This window comes from Cavia porcellus, unplaced genomic scaffold (assembly GCF_034190915.1).
Source record: "Cavia porcellus strain 051 isolate PalLab524CR breed Dunkin Hartley unplaced genomic scaffold, mCavPor4.1 scaffold_6, whole genome shotgun sequence".
Lineage (NCBI taxonomy): Eukaryota > Metazoa > Chordata > Mammalia > Rodentia > Caviidae > Cavia > Cavia porcellus.
Window position 1 is genome coordinate 70,183,532 of NW_026947489.1, and position 18,965 is coordinate 70,202,496.

The following is an 18,965-nucleotide window of genomic DNA, read 5'->3' on the forward strand; positions in this document are numbered from 1 at the left end:
TGCTCTACCAGGGTAGTCCTTGTTAGATACTGAGGGGTAGAGGGGTGATAGCCAGCTCTGTTGGGGAGATCACAGAAGGCCTCTTGAAGGAAATGGTGCTGAAGCTGGCAGCTAAGAGATGAGCAGAAGTGAGCCAGGCCATAGGAGCAAGGGGTGGAGCAGGGAAGAGAATTTCAGGCTGAGAATGGGATGGATTCCCTGTGGAGCACATGGATATATTTGTCAACTAAGGTAAACATTCAACTACTTTTGCCGTTAGAATTGCCTGTCAGTGTTCATAACCTCCTAGCATATCAATGCCAGGCAGCACTAACAGACATCCCAGACTGGGTTTTCAAAGTATCTTCAGGTTCTTCAGTTCTGGAAGATCTGCAGACTTCTGACATCACTTTCATTATTGAATGTCATTTGATATTTTCCAGATAAACTTTTAAAATTTTAGAGCACTTCTAAATTTTTTTTATTTTAACTTTATATTTCCAAATGGTCTCAAATTTACATAAAAGTTTTAAAAACAGTGTAAAGAATCCCCCAACACATTTTATCAACTGTTAATCTTTGTTTTATACCTCTATCTATTTCTATATAAATATATCTCCACCTCCTATTCTTTATCTTATCATAATAATAATTGTTATGTTTGCCAAAAGTTTGGACACCATAGTGCTTTCTCTTGTGATGGTCAAGCTTAATTTTTGACTTGACTGGCATGGGAGCCACTTAAGGGATTGGTAAAGCACTCTTCTAGGTGTGTATGGGTGGGTCATGGAGACATACTTTGGGTACTATCTCTAGTTTCTGGCCCCTTCTTGAACTGTTTCTCACTGACTATGAACCCAGCTTCTTGTTTTACCATAATGTTTCTTGGTTGGAGTCTGCCTACCATGGACTAAATCCCTTAAACTATAAGCCAAATACACCATTTCCTCCTTTAGGTTGTGGGTGTTGGGTATTTGGTCCCAGCAACCAGAAATCTTAACCAGTACATCACCTAAGTAATTTAGCAGACATCTATCTGCTGCTAAGAACAAGGATATTCTCTTACAGTACAATGATTGAATTTAGGAAAACTAACGTTGCCATTATACTATATAGTCTATTTGTATTATCAATTGTCTTGGTAATATCCTTCACATCTGGTTTCCCAGTCCAAGATCACACATTGCCTTTAGCTGTGATGTCTAGGTGGTCTTCTTTTTTGGGGGTGGAGGAAGTGGCTGAGGCAGGATCTAACTATGTAGTCCAGGCTGGCCTCAAACTCACAGCAATCCTCCTGCCCCAGCCTCCTAAGTGCTGGGATTACACGCATGTGCTACCATGCCTGACTCTTTGGTTTCCTTTAATTTGGGCCAGTACATCAGCCTCTTTGTTTTTTATATTCTGAGATTTTGGTTTTGTTTTTTGGTACCAGGGATTGAACTAACGACCTCGCACTTGCCAGACAGGTGCTTATGCCACTGAGCCAAATCCTTGGCCCTCTGAGATGTTTTTGAAGAGTATAAATTAGTTACTTTGTAAGATGCCTCTTACCATAGGTATATTCAATGTTCCTTCATTATTAGACTCAGTTTATATATTTTTAGCAAGACAGCAATATTGTGTCTTTTTTTAGAAGATCATTATCAGGAAGCTTGTAATGTTAGTGTCATTACTGATGATGTAAACTTTTACTTATAGCGCATTAATTTTAATTGTTATTATTTATTTACTTATTTTGAGACAGGGTCTCACTATGAAGCCTCAGCTGGCTTCAAATTTGCAGCCCTACTCCTTTCCCTTTCCCAATGACTTAGGATTGCTGTGCCTGGACACTGTATTTTAAACTGCAACAAAAGCTTACATATCCAAATATATTTCTATTCAAATTTTACCATGAGGGAGATTTAAAATGGGCCAAACTGCTCTACTTTACTTTGCTTGAATACAGGCCTTAGTATTTAGCCTCTTGTCCTGTTTCTGCATGTATATTTGAATTCTGACGATGTGTCACTGATGAATAGGGTTGCACTGACCTTAAAAAAGGCTGAAACTATATGAATAAGGAATTACTGCTAAATCATGCAAATCCAAATTTCCTTGATACCGTACAACCAAAACAACATACAAAAGTTAACTAGAAGCTCAAAGTATAAGTCAATGGTGAGCCTCATTGGACAGACTGAAATTCATCAAAAAAGACTCATTGGTCTCAATGCTTGAATTTATATTAATTTTGGTTTATACATAGTTAATAAAACACCTTTTGTATATATTATTGCCCATGTTTTTTTGTTTTTTTGTTTGTTTGTTTGGTTTTTTATCGGTACCAGGGATCGAACACACGACCGCACACTTGCAGGCGCTTATGCCACTGAGCTAAATCCCCAGCCCCAATGTTTTGTATTTTTTGATTTCCTGTACAAGATACTGATGATAATAAAATTTTCTTATTTTGGCCATTTGGACACCACATAGTCACCCACTAGACTTCCTACCTCCAGACAATTTTTGTATTTCTTTCATCCTCTGCAGACTTTGATGTTTCTTTTCCTGATTCCTGGGATTTTGTCCTGATTTCCAATAATCTCAGAACTCAGGGAATACACATATCCAATTACCAGTGGGCTTTGGAGTGTCTTCCCTGGTTACTCCAAAATGCACAGAGTTTTGAGTTTTCTTTCTTTTCTTTTTTTTTTTTTTTTTTGTTTTTGAGATTCAGTTCTACTTATATATGTCAAAGCACAGCATCATGAACATTTTAAGAATGCAGACACACTGTACAATTGCCTGTTTAACCACAGCCCAACTCACACAAGTGACTCAAACACAGGACAGGCCTACCTGGAAAGTGTGTCGCCCAGAGATCTTATTCCACCATGAGGACTGTGATCCAGCAGGTGTCTTCTATAGAAAGAAAGCTGCTAACGGTAGCCAGACTGCATCCTGGATAGCTCTGTCTGTGCCAGCGCCTGGGAAACTTTTCCCATGGCAAAAGAGTTCTCTACGAGGTGATCAAGCCACTTTCTTCTCTCTTGGCAAGTGTGGGTTGCTGGCTGGTGAAACAGGCCTTCAGTAAGGTCTTTCAGTATAGTTTACTCATCTCAAATTCAGCCACAGAACTGAAGCCCAGCCAGGTTCTTGGAGGCCTCTAGATTTCCTAGCAGATTTTGTAGCAGAAGATGGTCCTAATGGGAACACAGGACTGGAGAAGAGGAGATGCCTTAGAATGTCCCTTGCATTTTCATTGGAAAATGCATTCTATGTTGTACAAGAATTTTCCAAGCACTCAATGAATCTATGATTTGGAAACCACTTACAACTCATTGCATTCCATGGGACCAGGATGAATTTCATATTTATGTGCACAAGGCACTATAATGTTATGTCTTTGTTTGGCAGATGCCAAGGAGGAATACCAAGAAGTTTAAAACATGGTCTGCAATAATCCCAGAGAGATGGTGCATCTGTATACTAAAAACTTAAAAACATAAGGTAAAGTCTGATGCACACTCAGATGAGTAGAGAAGAAAATGGACAACTGGGAACTGGGCAGGCCACTGGCACTCAAGGCAAAAGACCTGCATGAAGCTGCAGCTTTTCCACTCCTAACTATGCCACGAGTTCTATAAGGCATTTATTTATTTATTTTGTCTTTTTGAGATGGGGTCTCGCCATGCAGTTCAGGCTGGCCTTGAGCTCACTTTATAGCCCACGCTAGTCTCGAACTCACAACATCCTCCTGCCTCAACCTCTCCAGGGCTGGGATTACAGGCTTGAGCCGCCCCGCCCGGCTCCCTGTAAGGCATTTAGAATTTAGCTCTGGGCATATTCCGTGTTCTTAAAATGTTAGCTTGAACAATCACTTCAGGGATGGGTGGTGCGTGAGCACACGAGAGAGAGCGCTTGGACGCAAGGTGACAGAATTACAGTGAATAACACTCGCCAAAACTCTACAAACTACATCTGTGACTTTGTGGGTCTCAGGCAGAAGACAGCTGTTTTAGAAAACTGATTCCACCTAGCGTCTTATATAGCTCCAACGCTCAACCGCTCGATATCCCAGAGTCTGTCTGTAGGGGGCGCTGCTGCCCAGTCGCTGCCGCCTGCAAGATGCGCGCCCTCGTCCCGCGCGTGCGCGCCGCCCAGGTGAGGAGGCGGTGGCTGGTGGCGCGGCTGGGCCGGGCTCCTCCGGGGGGCGGAGCCAGGGAGGCGGGGAGGGGCGGGGCCGGGGCTTCACGACTAGAGGCGGGACCAGCCGCCGCCGTCTCCATCTGGGTCTCGGCTGCGGGAGGAGCGGAAACGCTGGGTACGCGCGCCCAGAGCCGCGCCGGCCCAGAGCTCGCTGAGGAGCGGCGGGGTGTCCTCTGTCGCGTCCGCGCCCCTTTCCCGCTTCCTCAGCCCCGCGGCGCGGCCCCGCCCGAGCTCGCCGCGGCCCCAGCCCAGCCCCCGCGGCCCGAGCGCGACCACCTGAGCCCGCTGCGCCCACCTGAGCCCGCTGCCCGCGCGCCGGCGCCATGGCGGAGCAGGAGAGCCTGGAGTTCGGCAAGGCGGACTTCGTGTTGATGGACACCGTCTCCATGCCCGAGTTCATGGCCAACCTCAAACTCAGGTGAGGGCGGAGCGGCGGCGGGCAGGGGCGCTGCCGAGGTGCGGCCGGATTCGGGGTGTCAGGGCTCTGCGGGGCTCTGGGGTTGCCTTTTCTGAGGTGCACTGTTGGGGTTAAGGGACGTGCGGGGGTCGAGGGCTGCTTTTTCCTGAAGGTGCGATTTGTGCTCGGGCGTTGTCCGGCGTGGGGACGTGAGGGACTTGCGGAGCTGGAGGTGCTGGGGGGCTGCGCTCCAGCCTGCCCTGCTCCAGGTGAGAGGTGTGGGCGGGGCCAGTGACTTCATGGAAACAAAGTGAGGAAAAGCAAAACTTCGGATGGAGCCGTGGTGTCCGCGATAGCCGCGAGGAAGACTGCAGAGTTGTTTTGGAGAGGGCCTGGCAATCTCCTCCGTTTCTTATTTGCTGCTTTTCTTGCTCGCTTTCTTCTTTTTTTCCTGGCTTTGTTCCATCCTGTCATTCAGGATGCTCTGGAGTGATCCCTGAGCTGCCTGTCTGTTCCGGGACACCGGCTATTTTTTTAGTTACTAGCGAAACCTAATTAGACACGTTTCCAGACATCGAAGAGACTGCTATGCTTGCCAGTGCCAAGATAAACTGTCTGAATTTGACAAGGCATTCATGGTTTCAGTTTTTTCAGGGAGTTATGGAGGAGTCCTTGTGTTACTGACATCCTTGAGAATGTAGTCACAACTTAACGCCCTGAAACGGGCTTCCAGGAAAATTTGTTTTATAAATCTACGTGTGATTATTTCGTTGTTGATAGAGTATACAGCTTTAAAGCAGTGTGACTTTTAAAAGATGACAATAAATGGGGTTTCAAAATAGCTATTGTGGGGGAAGTTCCTGGAAGCTTTGCCTCATTTCTTGTAAAATTTATAGCCTAACATTACTGTTTAAATTCATAAAGTGAAAATCATAATCTAGGTTTGGATGCTTCACTAACTCCACATCTCAATATTAGTTACTCCTGTCAACTCTAATTTGAGAATTAAAAAATCACTAGGTTAATCTTTGAAATTGCAAAGCACACAGAGCCTTCGTCTTTTCTTGATCAGGCTTTGGTATGTATCTGAGCAAGACTGCACACATGAGTTCTACACCTGGCTGGTTGGACCTCAGTTTCCACATGTGTAAAATAAGGTGCCTCTCTCAGCTTTTCTTTAGTGCTCATTCTGTGGTTCCAAGATTTCCAAAGGTAGGCAGCTTCAAAGCTGCACAATGTCTTTCTGACTAGAGTGTTGCATAGTAGTATCCAAATTGTTGATCAGGCAGTTGCTGCTAGAACTTGCTGCGAAGTTTAAAATCTGATGCTGCTGCCATTCCTTACCTAAAAGGATGTGTTACAGCACTCTGTTCATTTCTGCAGGGGATGTACTCTAAGACCCCCCCCCCCCACTTATCCTAAAACTTCATATAATACTGAATTCTGTTAATGCTTTGTGTTTTCTTTTTTTAAAAGAGAAAAACTCAAAATTTCACAACATGATAATTAAAGAATAACAATGGTTAATACATCGTGTAGTGTATCTTTAAGTCAGTTACTCAGAGGACAAGATACCTGTATTAATTGTCCAAACAATATTAGCACAAACCTTCCTTTTCAATGAATTAAGAGAAATTAGTAGTATAACTATCTTAACTCTCTTTTATATGTGTGTATGTATATGTGTGTGTGTGTGTGTGTGTGTGTGTGTATATATATATATATATATATATATTTCATTCAGCTTCTCACACTAGGGAGATAAAACATGTTTACACATGTGAGTCTGATTTATTTCACTTATGAGTATAGTCTCTATGCTATGTTGTGATACAGTTGAATTTATAAATTGGGCACAATAAGAAAAACAAAGTGGAACCATTATGACAATATAGTGTAATAAAAGTTATACAAATGTGGTCTTTCTCAAAATATTGTATGGTACTCACTCTTCTTGTTGATCACAGATAACAAACTGCAGTAAGTGAAATTTCAGATAAGAAACGTTGCTGTATTTGCAAATAACCTATGCATATTTTACATATATTAAATATTATATATCTCTAGGTTACTTATAATATGTAATATAATATAAACCCTGTGTAGGTAGTCATACTGTATATTACTTAGGGAATAGTGATGAGAAAAAGTTTCTATATCTTCATCTCGGGTGTATTTTTTTTCCCCAAATATTTTTCATCCTCAGTTGATATGAGGATGAGGAACCAGCAGATACAGAAGTCCAAGTTACTCAAATCTGTGCCTTGATCTTATCTATATAATTGAGTTGTCCTGATGGTTAGTTAATACACATAACACCAAAGGTTAGTGTCTGCCAAATACTTATTAGCAATGGTGTTTAAAGTTTTCCCAGGTGCCCATAGTTTTCCCAAGTGCACAGAAAACAGATAAAGAGGTAAATTAAACAGTAATTTCATAGATTGTTTAAAATTACTATTACTATTATTATTATTACTATTTTTGTTACCAGGGATTGGACTCAGGACCTTGCACTTGCAAGGCAAGCGCTTTGCCACTGAGCTAAATCCCCTGCCCTATTTAAAATTATTTAAGAAATTCCACTCCTCTCCCCCAGAAAAGAAGCTATATACTTTGAGAAATGCCCTTGTAATTTAGTTACTCTTGGCTTATCATTTTAGTTGACATTAAGTACACTTATTAAATACGAACTGCATATAAGACACTGTAGTAAGAGTCAAATATGGAGCCATTCATTTCAGCCTTCATAGGTGACCTCTAGCAAATACATGGCTTAGCCAGAACTTTGCAAACATTTTCCAAATTGATGTTTTAGAGTTACGTTAGTTTGCAGAACTATATTCCTTTGTAACAAAATTAAATCTCTTTGGCTTTTTAAAGTTGTTAATGTTGTGTGTATTTTGGCAGTGCTAGGGAATCAAACCCAGTGCTTTGAGCACATGAGGCAATGTTTTGTGTTTGTTTTGTTTTTCTTTTTTTTTTTTTTTTTTTTTGTATTTCACATTCATTGGTTGCACAGCCTCTAAATGTCATGTGTCATGTTTGTCTTTGGATTCCTAAGATGAACCTAACTTAACTCTTGTGCACAAGAGGGAAAATTCTATGTTACTCAAGGTGGCATGTGAAACAGAACTCATGCAATTCTATGTTACTCAAAATTCTATGTTACTCTAGAGGCTGCAGCAGGTAGAGCTAAACAATTGAATCAAGTATGCTGCTTATCTTTTAAAGAGGTGGCATGTAGTGAAACAGAGAGAACATGAAAATTTTTATTGCTTTTGAGAATAGGTCAAGAAATCAACAGAAAAGATAAGCTTTATAGAGAGCTTAGGCAATTATTTGCCAAGTACTCATATAAACTAATTGTTCAAAAAGTTCAGAAGAGGACGAGGTGCCATAGATTGAGTCAGAGGCACCATATACAGAAGAAACTGAGTCCCCAAGGATGGGGTAGTACACACTTGTCTAGGTGGACATGTGGGTGGAGAACATTCCAGGTAGATAAAGTAGCATGAGCAGGGGCATGAAAGCCGACTCTGTTTGGGTTACAGTGAATAAGCCAAGTTGTCTGGAGGGGAAGGAGGTGGTTTTAGGAGTCTGTGGGAGGAATCACCAGTTCTCATTAGCAAGATTCTTGGCCAATACCCAGGTTTCTAGGTCTGCCTTTATACCCTGTCATCATGTCAGTCAAGATTCTGGGTGTTCAGATATGTGTATCTATCTGTATCTCAAACCTGACTGTACTTCATAGCTCTGAGAATTAAGTGTAGTTCTCACTGTGTAGATCAGTCATTGTTCATGATTTTCTTATAAGTTAGAGTAGTTAATTTTCTTTGGCTCATAAATACCAGTACCATACCATCTTTTCCAGCAATAAATCCTGATCCAGAGATGAAACAATCCTTTCCTTGACTCTTTGAATTTTATTTCACTATGCCATCCCTCAAGGCTACTTAGTGTGGCTGTCTGAACTGTGGCTGAATCCCATGGATATTTCACTTTATTGGTCTCACCTGACCAGAATCCATCACTGCAGGTTAGGGGCTATGAGATAATGTTCAAGCGTTTGTTTTCATCTCCTGGAACAGCAGTGGCTTGTGCCATGCCGAACACGTATTTGAGACAGAATATAGATGAAATGAACTGTGTTTCATCTGTGAATGGCTATGTCTATGTGATTGAAATTCCCATGTATGCACGTGATCGTGCCTGCCCTTTTTACACTTTAGGTACTGCTGTCACTCCCCTGTCTGGAATGTCCTAACCTCTGCCTTCACCTGGCTCTTTTGCATGGCCTGATTCCTTCACTTGCATACTGTAACATACAGCAAAGCACTTAAGGATGCAGTTGCTTCAGTGGTTTCTCTCACTTTCTCTTTTATTTTTTTATTTTTTATTTTTTATTCTCTGAGTCAAGAGTCTTACTATGTAGTTCAGCCTGCCCTTGAACTCACTGTATAGTCCAGGCTGACCTGGAACTTGCAATGATCCTCCTGCTTCAGCCTCCCAAGTGCTGGAATTTTAGGTGTGCGCTACCATGCCTGCCCTCAAGAGCTTCTTAATTTTTACTGAAATTTTACTTACTGAATTTTTAATTGTCTCAACAGTAGTAACTAGCACAATGCTGGGCACATAGTATATTCCTTTATGATAATTTTTGTAGATGGAGATAAAGAAGGAATATTTCAGTTAATTTTTATAAAGCTTTTATGGATTGCTGCTTGGAATGGTCTTTTCAAGGCTGAGAGTATAGTAATTGCTTAGATGCATAAGACCCTGGATTTGATCCCTGACACCACAAAAACAAAAGCAGAAGAATTATCTCCTTGTTTTGCTACTTTTCTGGCTTTTCTTTTCCTTCTTGGAGTAAAAGCTTGATTTTTTAAGCATCTGTTACACTTTACGTTAATTTTCTCCTTCCTATTACGATCTTAAAAGATAAGATAGTCTTTAATAGTCCTACGGGGTGAGCTGTATGGCACACCTGCTTTCTCTGTAGGTGTGCCTCTGTGGGTGTGGGTGGAGTAAGATGAAGGGGTGGTATGGGTCAATGTGAGTTAGCATATCTGAAAAATTTCAATCTGTATTTCTTGCTCTTATCACAGACTCTTCTAATATCTTGAGGGCTACCTTCTTCAAGAAGTCTCTTACTGAAGAGTTGACCTCTGATTCTGTCTCTCTCCTTTTTCTCCTCCTTTCCTTTTTCTCCATTTCCCATCTGTCTGTCTGTCTGTCTGTCTCCCTCTCTTTTTCTCTCTCTCAGGTAGTAGCAGTGGTGGTAGTGAATTCTGCATTCTGTTTCTTAAGCATCTGTGCCCTGGAGTAACATTCCTGTTCAAATACCTCCTGCCTTTATGATCAGGAGTGGTTCGTTCCTATGACTCTGATAATCACTTGAAGCTCTGACTATAGCAGTGAACCATGTTCTGCTTTCTTTGTGGCCACTTCCATGGTTGACTTGGTTCCTCTTCCTTTTGCTTGGGCCATTTTTGTTCTTGAGATCTTCTGGCATTACTGTAGCTTTGCGCTCTGATTGAGAGTCTTGCCAGGCAGCTGCATGGATCACTTATCTAGTCTTCATGTAACTATTTGCATGGAAGGAGGAATGCATAAGAGTGGACTTGAGCTAAAGACTTGCGCTAAGTCTCTGAGAGATGTGTTTTTCATTTCATAGAACGATGGAAGTTGCTTCCTGTTTTAAGGATAAGGCATCTACACAGCCTTATATTCTGACTTCTTAGTAATTTAATTGCACATCTTCTCTTACTGGTTTTCTCTTTTACAAGAGTTGCCATTTGAAACCCTGTTTGTCAAAGCTGTGTAATTTTTTTTTTTTTCCTTTTTTGAGACAGGGTATCATTGTTTTGTCCAGGCTGGTCTTGAACGACCTATGTGGCCCAGGCTGGCCTTAAACTCACAGCAATCCTCCTGCCTTGGCTTCCTAAGTGCTGGGATTACAGGTGTGCGGCACTATGCCCAGCTTGCTTTTCAGTTTTTTGTTTGTTTTATTTTGTGGTGCTGAACATGAATCCACAGCCCCTTGCATGTTAGGCAAATGCTGCACCACTGAGCTACATCCCTAGCACACTTAATATTTTTAATCTGACACATCTGTTATTCTTTTGCTTATAGTAAGGATCTCAACTTCACTCTTAATATTTTGGGCTGGATGATGCTTTGTTGTGGGGGCTGTCCAATACTTTGAAGGTATTCAAGCAGCCTCCCTGACATCTACCCCATCAAGTGCCAGTGACACCTTTTTCCTCTCATTTACAACAAATAAAATACCTACAGACTTTGTCAAATGTAGAAAAATCACTGGCCCAGGCAGTTCTCACTCCCTACAATGTCCTCTTCCTCCCCTCATCTCTGCCCTCATTCTCTGCCTGTCACACTCTTACTCATCCAAGACCAGTCCTCCAGGACTTGGTTAATTTTATTTTATGCTTGCAGGATATATGGGCACTGTTAGAGAATGTATCATATTCTGTTGTCATTATCTGCACGCCTTCTTCCTCTCCTGTGAGATCCTCAAGACAGATAGCTTTGAACACAGGGGGAATCCAGATTTTGTGGTATTTGAAGCTTAGTATTATTGGGGACCATCATCTTTAAGAAATGATTATAAATTATGAATGCAAAATTAGATCCAGGCCTTTGGAATGGGACGAAAGGCACAAATGAATGGCTGCGAAGAGAACCTACTTTTGGCTTTTTGTCATGCTACAAAATTTGGCACTTCTATGTTCAATACAGCTTAAAATAAGTTAACTAATTAGTTATCCTATTGACTATTCTTCAATCAGTGGAAATGTTATTTTTTTTCTAAAAAGCATAACATCTTCTAAAATATTCTGCTTATTTTAGTATGACATAGCTATGTGTTGTTAAGAAGACAGTGCACTATCAAATAATAGAAAGTCAGCAAACAGGTGTATAAATGCTGACCACACTATCCATGTATTCTTTTTTCTGTAACTTTTGGTCATTTGGAAAAATCAGTGGGATAGAGAATTTTACTTGCTGGTGGGTGGGGGCAACTCCTAGTGGCCCAGGGTGATCTTTCAAGCAAATGTGTATCTGCAACTGATTCAGAGCTCCAGTTAAAAGTAGCTCTACTTAGATTTGTAGGAGAGATGAATGGCACATTAAATCTTTTTGGCTTCCATATGAAATTCTTTGGCAACTACTTTTGGAGGCATTTGGAAAAGGACAGTTTGCTCTGTGCCTGTTTTGCACATTGGCTTCATATTGGGACAAAAATGGGAATTTGGGTTTTGGAGCTGCCATTTGGAGTGAATCACCCTGCCGCCTTGTTTCCTTTCCTACTCCAGGATAGATTTCCAAGACTATTTTTATTCAGGGTCATTTGTTGACCCTGGAGACTTCTGCTGAGTTTAGCTCACAAACAGAGCCAGATGTGAGCAGAATCCAGTGCTTAGAAGCCACTACTGGTTTGTTTTATTACAGGTTCTAAAGGGATCAACTTTTACATGAAAGAGACAAGCTTTGGCTTTTTGCCTAACTTTTGTACAGAAATGGTGACTATTCTAGATAGATATGTGTTTGCCTAACGATCTGTGTGTCAGCTATCAGCATTGTGAGTTACTGTTAAGTGTGTAGAGCTGATCACTGGCGTTGCACCTGCATCTGAGCCAGCTGGTAAAACTGACCCTGTCTTAAAGTGTGGCCCAATTTTGAAGTTCCCTAGCATCTTTTGTACTGTGCTGCCTCTGTGACTGGACTAAGTCCTTATCATTGACAAGCCACTGCCAAGTCTATCTTGTAGGTGCTTTCAATAGGGCCTCCATCACTGATGGGTAGATTCCCTGTTTTATGGGCCTCACTGACATGGCCACTAAAAATGTCAACTGTATTCATAAAAGGGATTAAAGGGTAACAGCATTTAAAAATTTATATTATAAACCTCTAATTATCTATTAAATCTCTTGATTGAGATGACAGGTTTATTTCCTGAGGGAGGCAAGTTTCTTTTGTTGAACCACTATGTAATTACTAGTTAGAGCTGTTGAAGAAAACAGTGTTTTCCCAACTTTAGTTTTTGGCATATATGGGAAGAAGAGAAAGAAAGGGAAGCATGCTTGCAGCAGGAGCAGTGAAAAGCTTGCAAGTTTTGAAATCTATCTAAGTCCAACGCTCAGTTTTACATTTTACTCTATTAGCATTAGGGATTCCCTAGGCCTCAGTTTCCTTATATGTACAATAATCACCTTTAAGGTTATTGAGATGAAATCACAGTATAGAAAGTGCCAGGTCAGTGCTTGTTACATAGTTCCCACCTAATTGATGTTAACTCTCCCAGAATGCATCTCAAATGCCTTACCTCTCTGCCCTGACTCCATAACTGTTGGAGAACTGGGTGTTTTCACTTCTTTCTTATCATTTATTTATTTCTTCTCACTAAGACAAATTCATTTTTTTTCCCTTGGAGGAGGTAAGAAAAAAAGGTTCTGGAAGGTACCAATGGAGGTAGATCTTGACCTTAATTTTGTTGTTGCTCGTTTACTACCATTTTGTGGCCTCAGACAAGGACGTAGCCTCCCCAAGCGTCTGCCTTACCATTTGTAAGGTTGATTTATCATTATGATTAAATTGTAGCATCTGTGCAAATCTAACATGGTCAGAGCATAGTACATATTAGAGTGGATGAGTGCTCGACTCCCTGGTGGTACAGTCCTTTGGGCCAAAAGTGTTCTTGCTGGTCTCAGTTCACTCCATGGCCATCAACTTAAGCATGCTCCAATCATGCTCCCTGCTATTTAGTTTCTGAAAATTGCTTTAAACACTTTTAAAAAATGAAATGTGCAATTCACATTAAAAACCCAATATATTTGATTCCACTATTGTTTTTTTGCTTTCATGAAAGTTTGTACCATGCTCTAGGCAACTGAAGTAGGAGGATCACAAATTCAAGCCCATCCTGAGGTGATTTAGCATATTAGCAAGATCCTGTCTCAAAGAAAGAAAAAAGAAAAGGGAGAGGAGGAAATGGTAGGAGTGTAGTTCAGTGCAAAGACCCTGGATTCAATCCCTGATAGCACACATACACAGCACTCACAGTCTGATGACACTGATCCTGAAATTTGAACACTATAGCCATGTGATGAAATTTAAGTGTAGAATTTCTTTTTTAATACATAACTCATTTATTAATTAACTAGAGACCTTGTATCATTTTCATGTACTCTCCTGACTTTAAAGCTAGCAACTACTGTATTTGAAGTTTTGCCGTATGCTTAGCACTGTGTTGGGTACTTTGGTGTGGGTTACATTTTTAGGTCTTTTTTTGAGGGATAGCTTCATTGGAAGTAAGCTCATCTTAATAAATCAGTCAATGTAAAGTGAGATATGATTGAATGCAGACAATTCATTGTTTTAAGGGCTTCTCAGAGAGAAGGCATCAACATACCGTATTTTAAAAAAGGAACTGCCAGGCACAATGATGCATGTCTATAATCGTAGCACTGTGGTAGGCTGAGGCAGGAAGATTGCAAGTTCAAGCCCAAACTCTGTAATGCAGTGACCTATCCAGCTCTCCTATATTTCAAAATGAAAGCCAAAAAGGCCTGAGTATGTAGCTTAGTACAGAGAACCTGGGTTTAATCTGTAGTACTACTAAAACAAAAACCAAGTCAGGCATGATGGTGCACACCTGTAATCCCAGCACTCAGGAGGCTGAGGGTGAAGAATCACTGCAAGTTCAAACCAGCCTGTGCTACAAAATGAGTTCATGACCAGTCTGAGCTGCATAGTGAGACTGTCTCAAAAAGACCAAAAAAAATGACAGCAACATAATATCAGCCAGCCATATATACATATACATTTACATTGTATTTATACAATTGTATATATACATTGTATATATAGTATTTGTAACACATATATGTGCATATATACATTATTTATATATAAAACATATGTACATTGTGTATATGTAACATACATATACATTATATATAAAACAATATTTAATATATATTATATATATGGCACAAAGAATTCAGAAAAGAGAAAAATTGGGATTAGGAATTAGGAGTAGGTAGAACATGCCATAGCAAAGATGCAAAATATGAACAGATCTTTATGAAGTGACAGTGTCTCTCATTTGGAAACAACTCTTTCCTTCCCCACTGCCCTTTGGCCTGAGCTTCCTGGCTGGCCTCCCTTCTCTCTGCACCCACTCTCAGGCTGGCCAAGTTGCTAATCAGCTTTCATTGCTCAAAAATATTTCCCCTTACATTGTCTGTACTTGTTTTCAGTGTAGTCTTCTGCTCTCCCTAATTCTCCCAACTAGAGATTGAGTTAAATTGGTAAGAACTTCTAATGCAGTAACTAACTTCTAATGCAGTACTGGCATAATAGTGTGAATTAGCTCAGTGTGACCACTTTCACTTTCTCATGCTTTGTTAGCGTGAAGCACTAGGAATTTCTTTGTGAGGATTGATTTTGCTGCATGGTTGTGATAACATAGACCCAGGATGGAGAACTGGTCCTTAGTGGGAAGGGACATGTGGGATATCATTCTGCTCAGTTCATCCTTGGAGTGGTAGCTCTGCTGATGGAAAGAAGCAGATGCCTGAGGAAAACTTTGCTCAACTGAAAAAAAATTGTGCTTTATCTTTGGGCCTAGAAGAGGATGAGAGAAAGAAAAATTTCTCCTTCTTTAATCTTCTGCGCAATTATGGAACTTCCAAAACTCAGCATCCAGACTGTGAATTCAATGGTCTTGACATTATGGGTTACAGATAGCTTGTGAATCTGACCACAGCTTCCAGTGATATTGGTTGAAAGGCTTCTAAAAAGTGACTTCAATTGATGGAGAAGAAAATCAAGGAAGTTCCTTCTTGATATGTCGCCTACTTTCCAGTTGCATTTCTTGGACTCACCCCTGAAGTTTATCTACACACAGTACAACACATGTGCTCCTGTAGGTCTAGTTGCTGTAATGACTGAATGAGACTTCTTTCATTTCCCCCACATTTCTATTCGGTGTTGCAGATGATATAGAAATGGATTTAAAGCATTAAACCTAGTATAGGTATTTTGCTGTAATAAAAAGATTGTTTACTATCAAACGTAGCTTTTTCTAAAAGAGCCGCAGAACGAGCTCACTTCAGCAGCATGTATACTAAAAGCCACAGAATACTTCAGAGTCCTCAAAATTACCTTCTAGAAAACATAAAAAAATATATCAAGGAGCAGATACAGCTTTCATTTTATTCTTCTTCATATGTTTCCTATAATTAATTAAATTACTCTGTCTTGGAGGAGGGACTCAAATTATCGCTTGTGCCCAACATTCACGTAAGTAATACAAGAAAATGAATTAGTCAAAAAACAGCGTCATCTAAAAACAATGAAGCAAACACCAAGAGAAACTCAAACATTTTTTTTTTTCTGTGACCACAAAGTCGGCTTTGAGTAGTTTGGACAATGGAGGATCATCTGTTGCGGGCTGGGCTATCTCTGATGGTTCCATCTCAGATCGCTGCTTTGTGTTGACCATCAAGTCAAAAAAAATTTTATAGTCTATTAAAAAAAGATCAAACATTGTGAAAAACCTTTATGCTTGTTTTGCATAGCCCTATCATTGGTCATGTTCATGTTTCAATTCTAACTTTTATGGATATCTGTGTCATGTTAAGTGTATTATAGACCTTGATATACAATTGAGTTATCCAAATTCTGCCATCCTGTACTAAATTGCTGTGGTTAATAAGAAAACCTTCAAGAAAACCCCTCAAAAAAAATCTCTAGACTAGTGTAAATGTCAGAGTATAGTATGGTGAGTTTTTCATAGCAGTTGAATCTATCTATTAGTTTATATTTATGCCTCACCTCTCATCTCTAAGGCCTGAGGACAAAGCAAAGTCTTGTCTGCAAAGATGTATTCCTGGGATTAAGGCTAGAATGTTTTTGCTTCTGTAACAAATGAATAAATAAATGCATAGTACTTCTGCATTCTTGATTCCTGGCTGAACTATGCATTTACTATATTTTATGTATGCCTTGTATGTATTACATTTTATTGTATTTGTATTTATATATTGATTTATACCTGATTTTCTTTTGTTACTCCAGTCTTTGGGAAAGTAAGAAAATGAAATTACTAGTACTCTTAGAAAAAACCCACCAGACTATCTTCAAGCTCTTTGTGAAGTGAGATTTCTTTCATTTCCCCCACATTTCTACTTGGTGATGCAGATGATATAGAAATGGATTTAAAGTATTAAACCTAGTGTAGGTATCTCATTGTAATAAAAAGGTTGTTTACTGTCTAATGTAGCTTTTTCTAAAAGAGCCGCAGAACATGTGCTCACTTCAGCAGCACTAGTGTAAATGTCACTAGGGCCTCTCTTTGTTTCCTTGAAAAGATTTGTAGAACTCCAGAAAAGTGAAGCCTACTGCGATCTGATGAGAGGAACCCATTTTAGTGGCACTGTATGTCTTGAGCAGTCATATGGTGCTGCTGCTATTTTCATTACACTCCCAAACTTTTCACAACATTGTGATGCTTTATAGGGTTGTGTATTTCTGGCTAATAAGGTGCCTAAAGAGCAGGCATGGATTCAAGGTAGGGGTGAATCAGGGCTTTGGGCTTTCTACTGCCTTCACCAGTGCATCTCTGCTTCTGTGTGGTGTTGGAGTTCCTCAGAAATTTTCATTTGGAAGAAAATACTTTCACATTGAAAAGGCAGCTTGTAATGTAGTGTTAAAGATGATTGTTTTCTAGAGGGCTTTATAAAATCCCACTCCCAACACACACACACACACACACACACACACACACACACACAGAACCAAAATTATTTAACAAGTAGTAGCACAGTATGAAATAAGCAGCAAAGGAAGAGTTTCAGGTACCTGAAGTTAAAAAGGTCTATATTCTCTGTCCTGTATTACTTAATTGACTTCAGTTCTTGGAGCCTTCATGGCCCTGTTTGGAAACAGGACTGATTCCAACATTACAAGGTTATTGCATCAAATGAAATTATAGGCGGGTTGCTTATTGTTCTTCATACGTTGAGCATGCTCAGATATTGATACTTTCTCATTTTTGCTTCTTTGAGCAGAATATAAACATGTGATTTAATTTTTTAATGACTTAGATTATCATGACCATAATCGTGAGTTTTTGTGTCTATGGTATTTGAGATATGTGTAATGTTTTGTTCCACAGCCAATTGGTTTAAACAATTTAACTAAGTATGCAGTTGCATTTCTGTAGTTTTCTTGAGTGTGTCTCCCTGAGAATTCCCTTTCTCTCTTAATTTACAAATTAATCCATTCTGGGTTTTGGTGATCAGCTGTGCTCATTAAAAGGTTGTAGAAGAAAGGAGGTAGTATGTTCTTGTGAGAATAGGGGTTGTTTTATGTATTTTGGTTATAGGGCATGAGTTTTGAAACGCGGGAGTTTTGTTGCTGTTTTTGGTTTCTGTGTACTGGGAATCAAATCTAGAGCTTTGTACTTGCCAGGCAAGTGCACTATCTCTGAGCCACATCCCCAACCGCCTAAGATGCCTGGTTTTTATTTTCTCTGCTATGAGTTTTTTTTCCTCCTTTTTGCTTTGGTGTGTTTGGATGGAAAGACAAGTAGGCCAAGGCTGAGTTCTGAGTAGGTAAGGTGCCACTCTAAAATTTGTTACTGCCCTTGGTATTTGGATTATGTGTATGGTTGAACAGACTAAAAGCATGATGAGTGATTTTCCCACAGTATGCACTTCATGATTGTTTGTTGATTTGTGGTAGGCAGCTGCTATTGGCAGAATCTGTTACTGTTTATATCTTTACTTCTTGGATTCCTGCTCTTTCTAAAACCTTTACTAAAATGGAATCTCTTCTCTAAATTCATCTGCATCACCAAGTAGAAATGTGGGGGAAATGAAAGAAATCTCACTTCACAAAGAGCTTAAAGATAGTCTGGTGGGTTTTTTCTAAGAGTACTGATAATTTCATTTTCTTATCCTGAACCGGTAGGTTTTAAATTCATCTTTGTATAAGCATTACCTAACTTTTAGAAGATTACCTTGACTCTAGAAATTCCAGTTGATTGGGAGTCACTAATTCCTGGAGATTCTTGTGTACAGTCAGGTTATTAGTACCCATTATCCTAGGCCAGCAATGGCAAACCTATAGCATACATGCCATGCCTTACCGGCTATTTGTTAACACTGAATGCTCTAGAAGGTTCACCGTCACTGTCCTAGGCTAATATTTTTTCATTCCACACTTGTGTTCTATTGAAGTTAAATGGAGTGTGACTGTAATGTGAGCTGGCTGTCATATTAACAAATATAATATCCTAATAATCAGTGTTCATAGTTCTGTAGTAGTTATTGAGTCAATTTGTTTGATACTCAAATTTTTCACCCTATGA

The 18,965-nt window shown here is 39.9% G+C and overlaps 1 protein-coding gene across 4 annotated transcripts in view; it reads left to right on the forward strand.

The window, feature by feature from the left end:
• Nucleotides 1-4,243: 4,243 nt before the first annotated feature.
• Myo1d (myosin ID) overlaps nt 4,244-18,965 on the forward strand; it is a 340,584-nt gene continuing 325,862 nt past the window's right edge. For 2 of the 4 annotated variants that reach the window (XM_063249624.1, XM_063249625.1), the window contains exon 1: nt 4,246-4,588. In XM_063249624.1, coding sequence (XP_063105694.1) covers nt 4,494-4,588 — 95 coding nt within the window. In that variant the 5' untranslated portion in view covers nt 4,246-4,493. Of the gene's footprint in view, nt 4,589-18,965 lie in introns of all 4 variants that reach the window. The other 2 variants (XM_063249626.1, XM_003469616.5) reach the window with 2 other exon arrangements.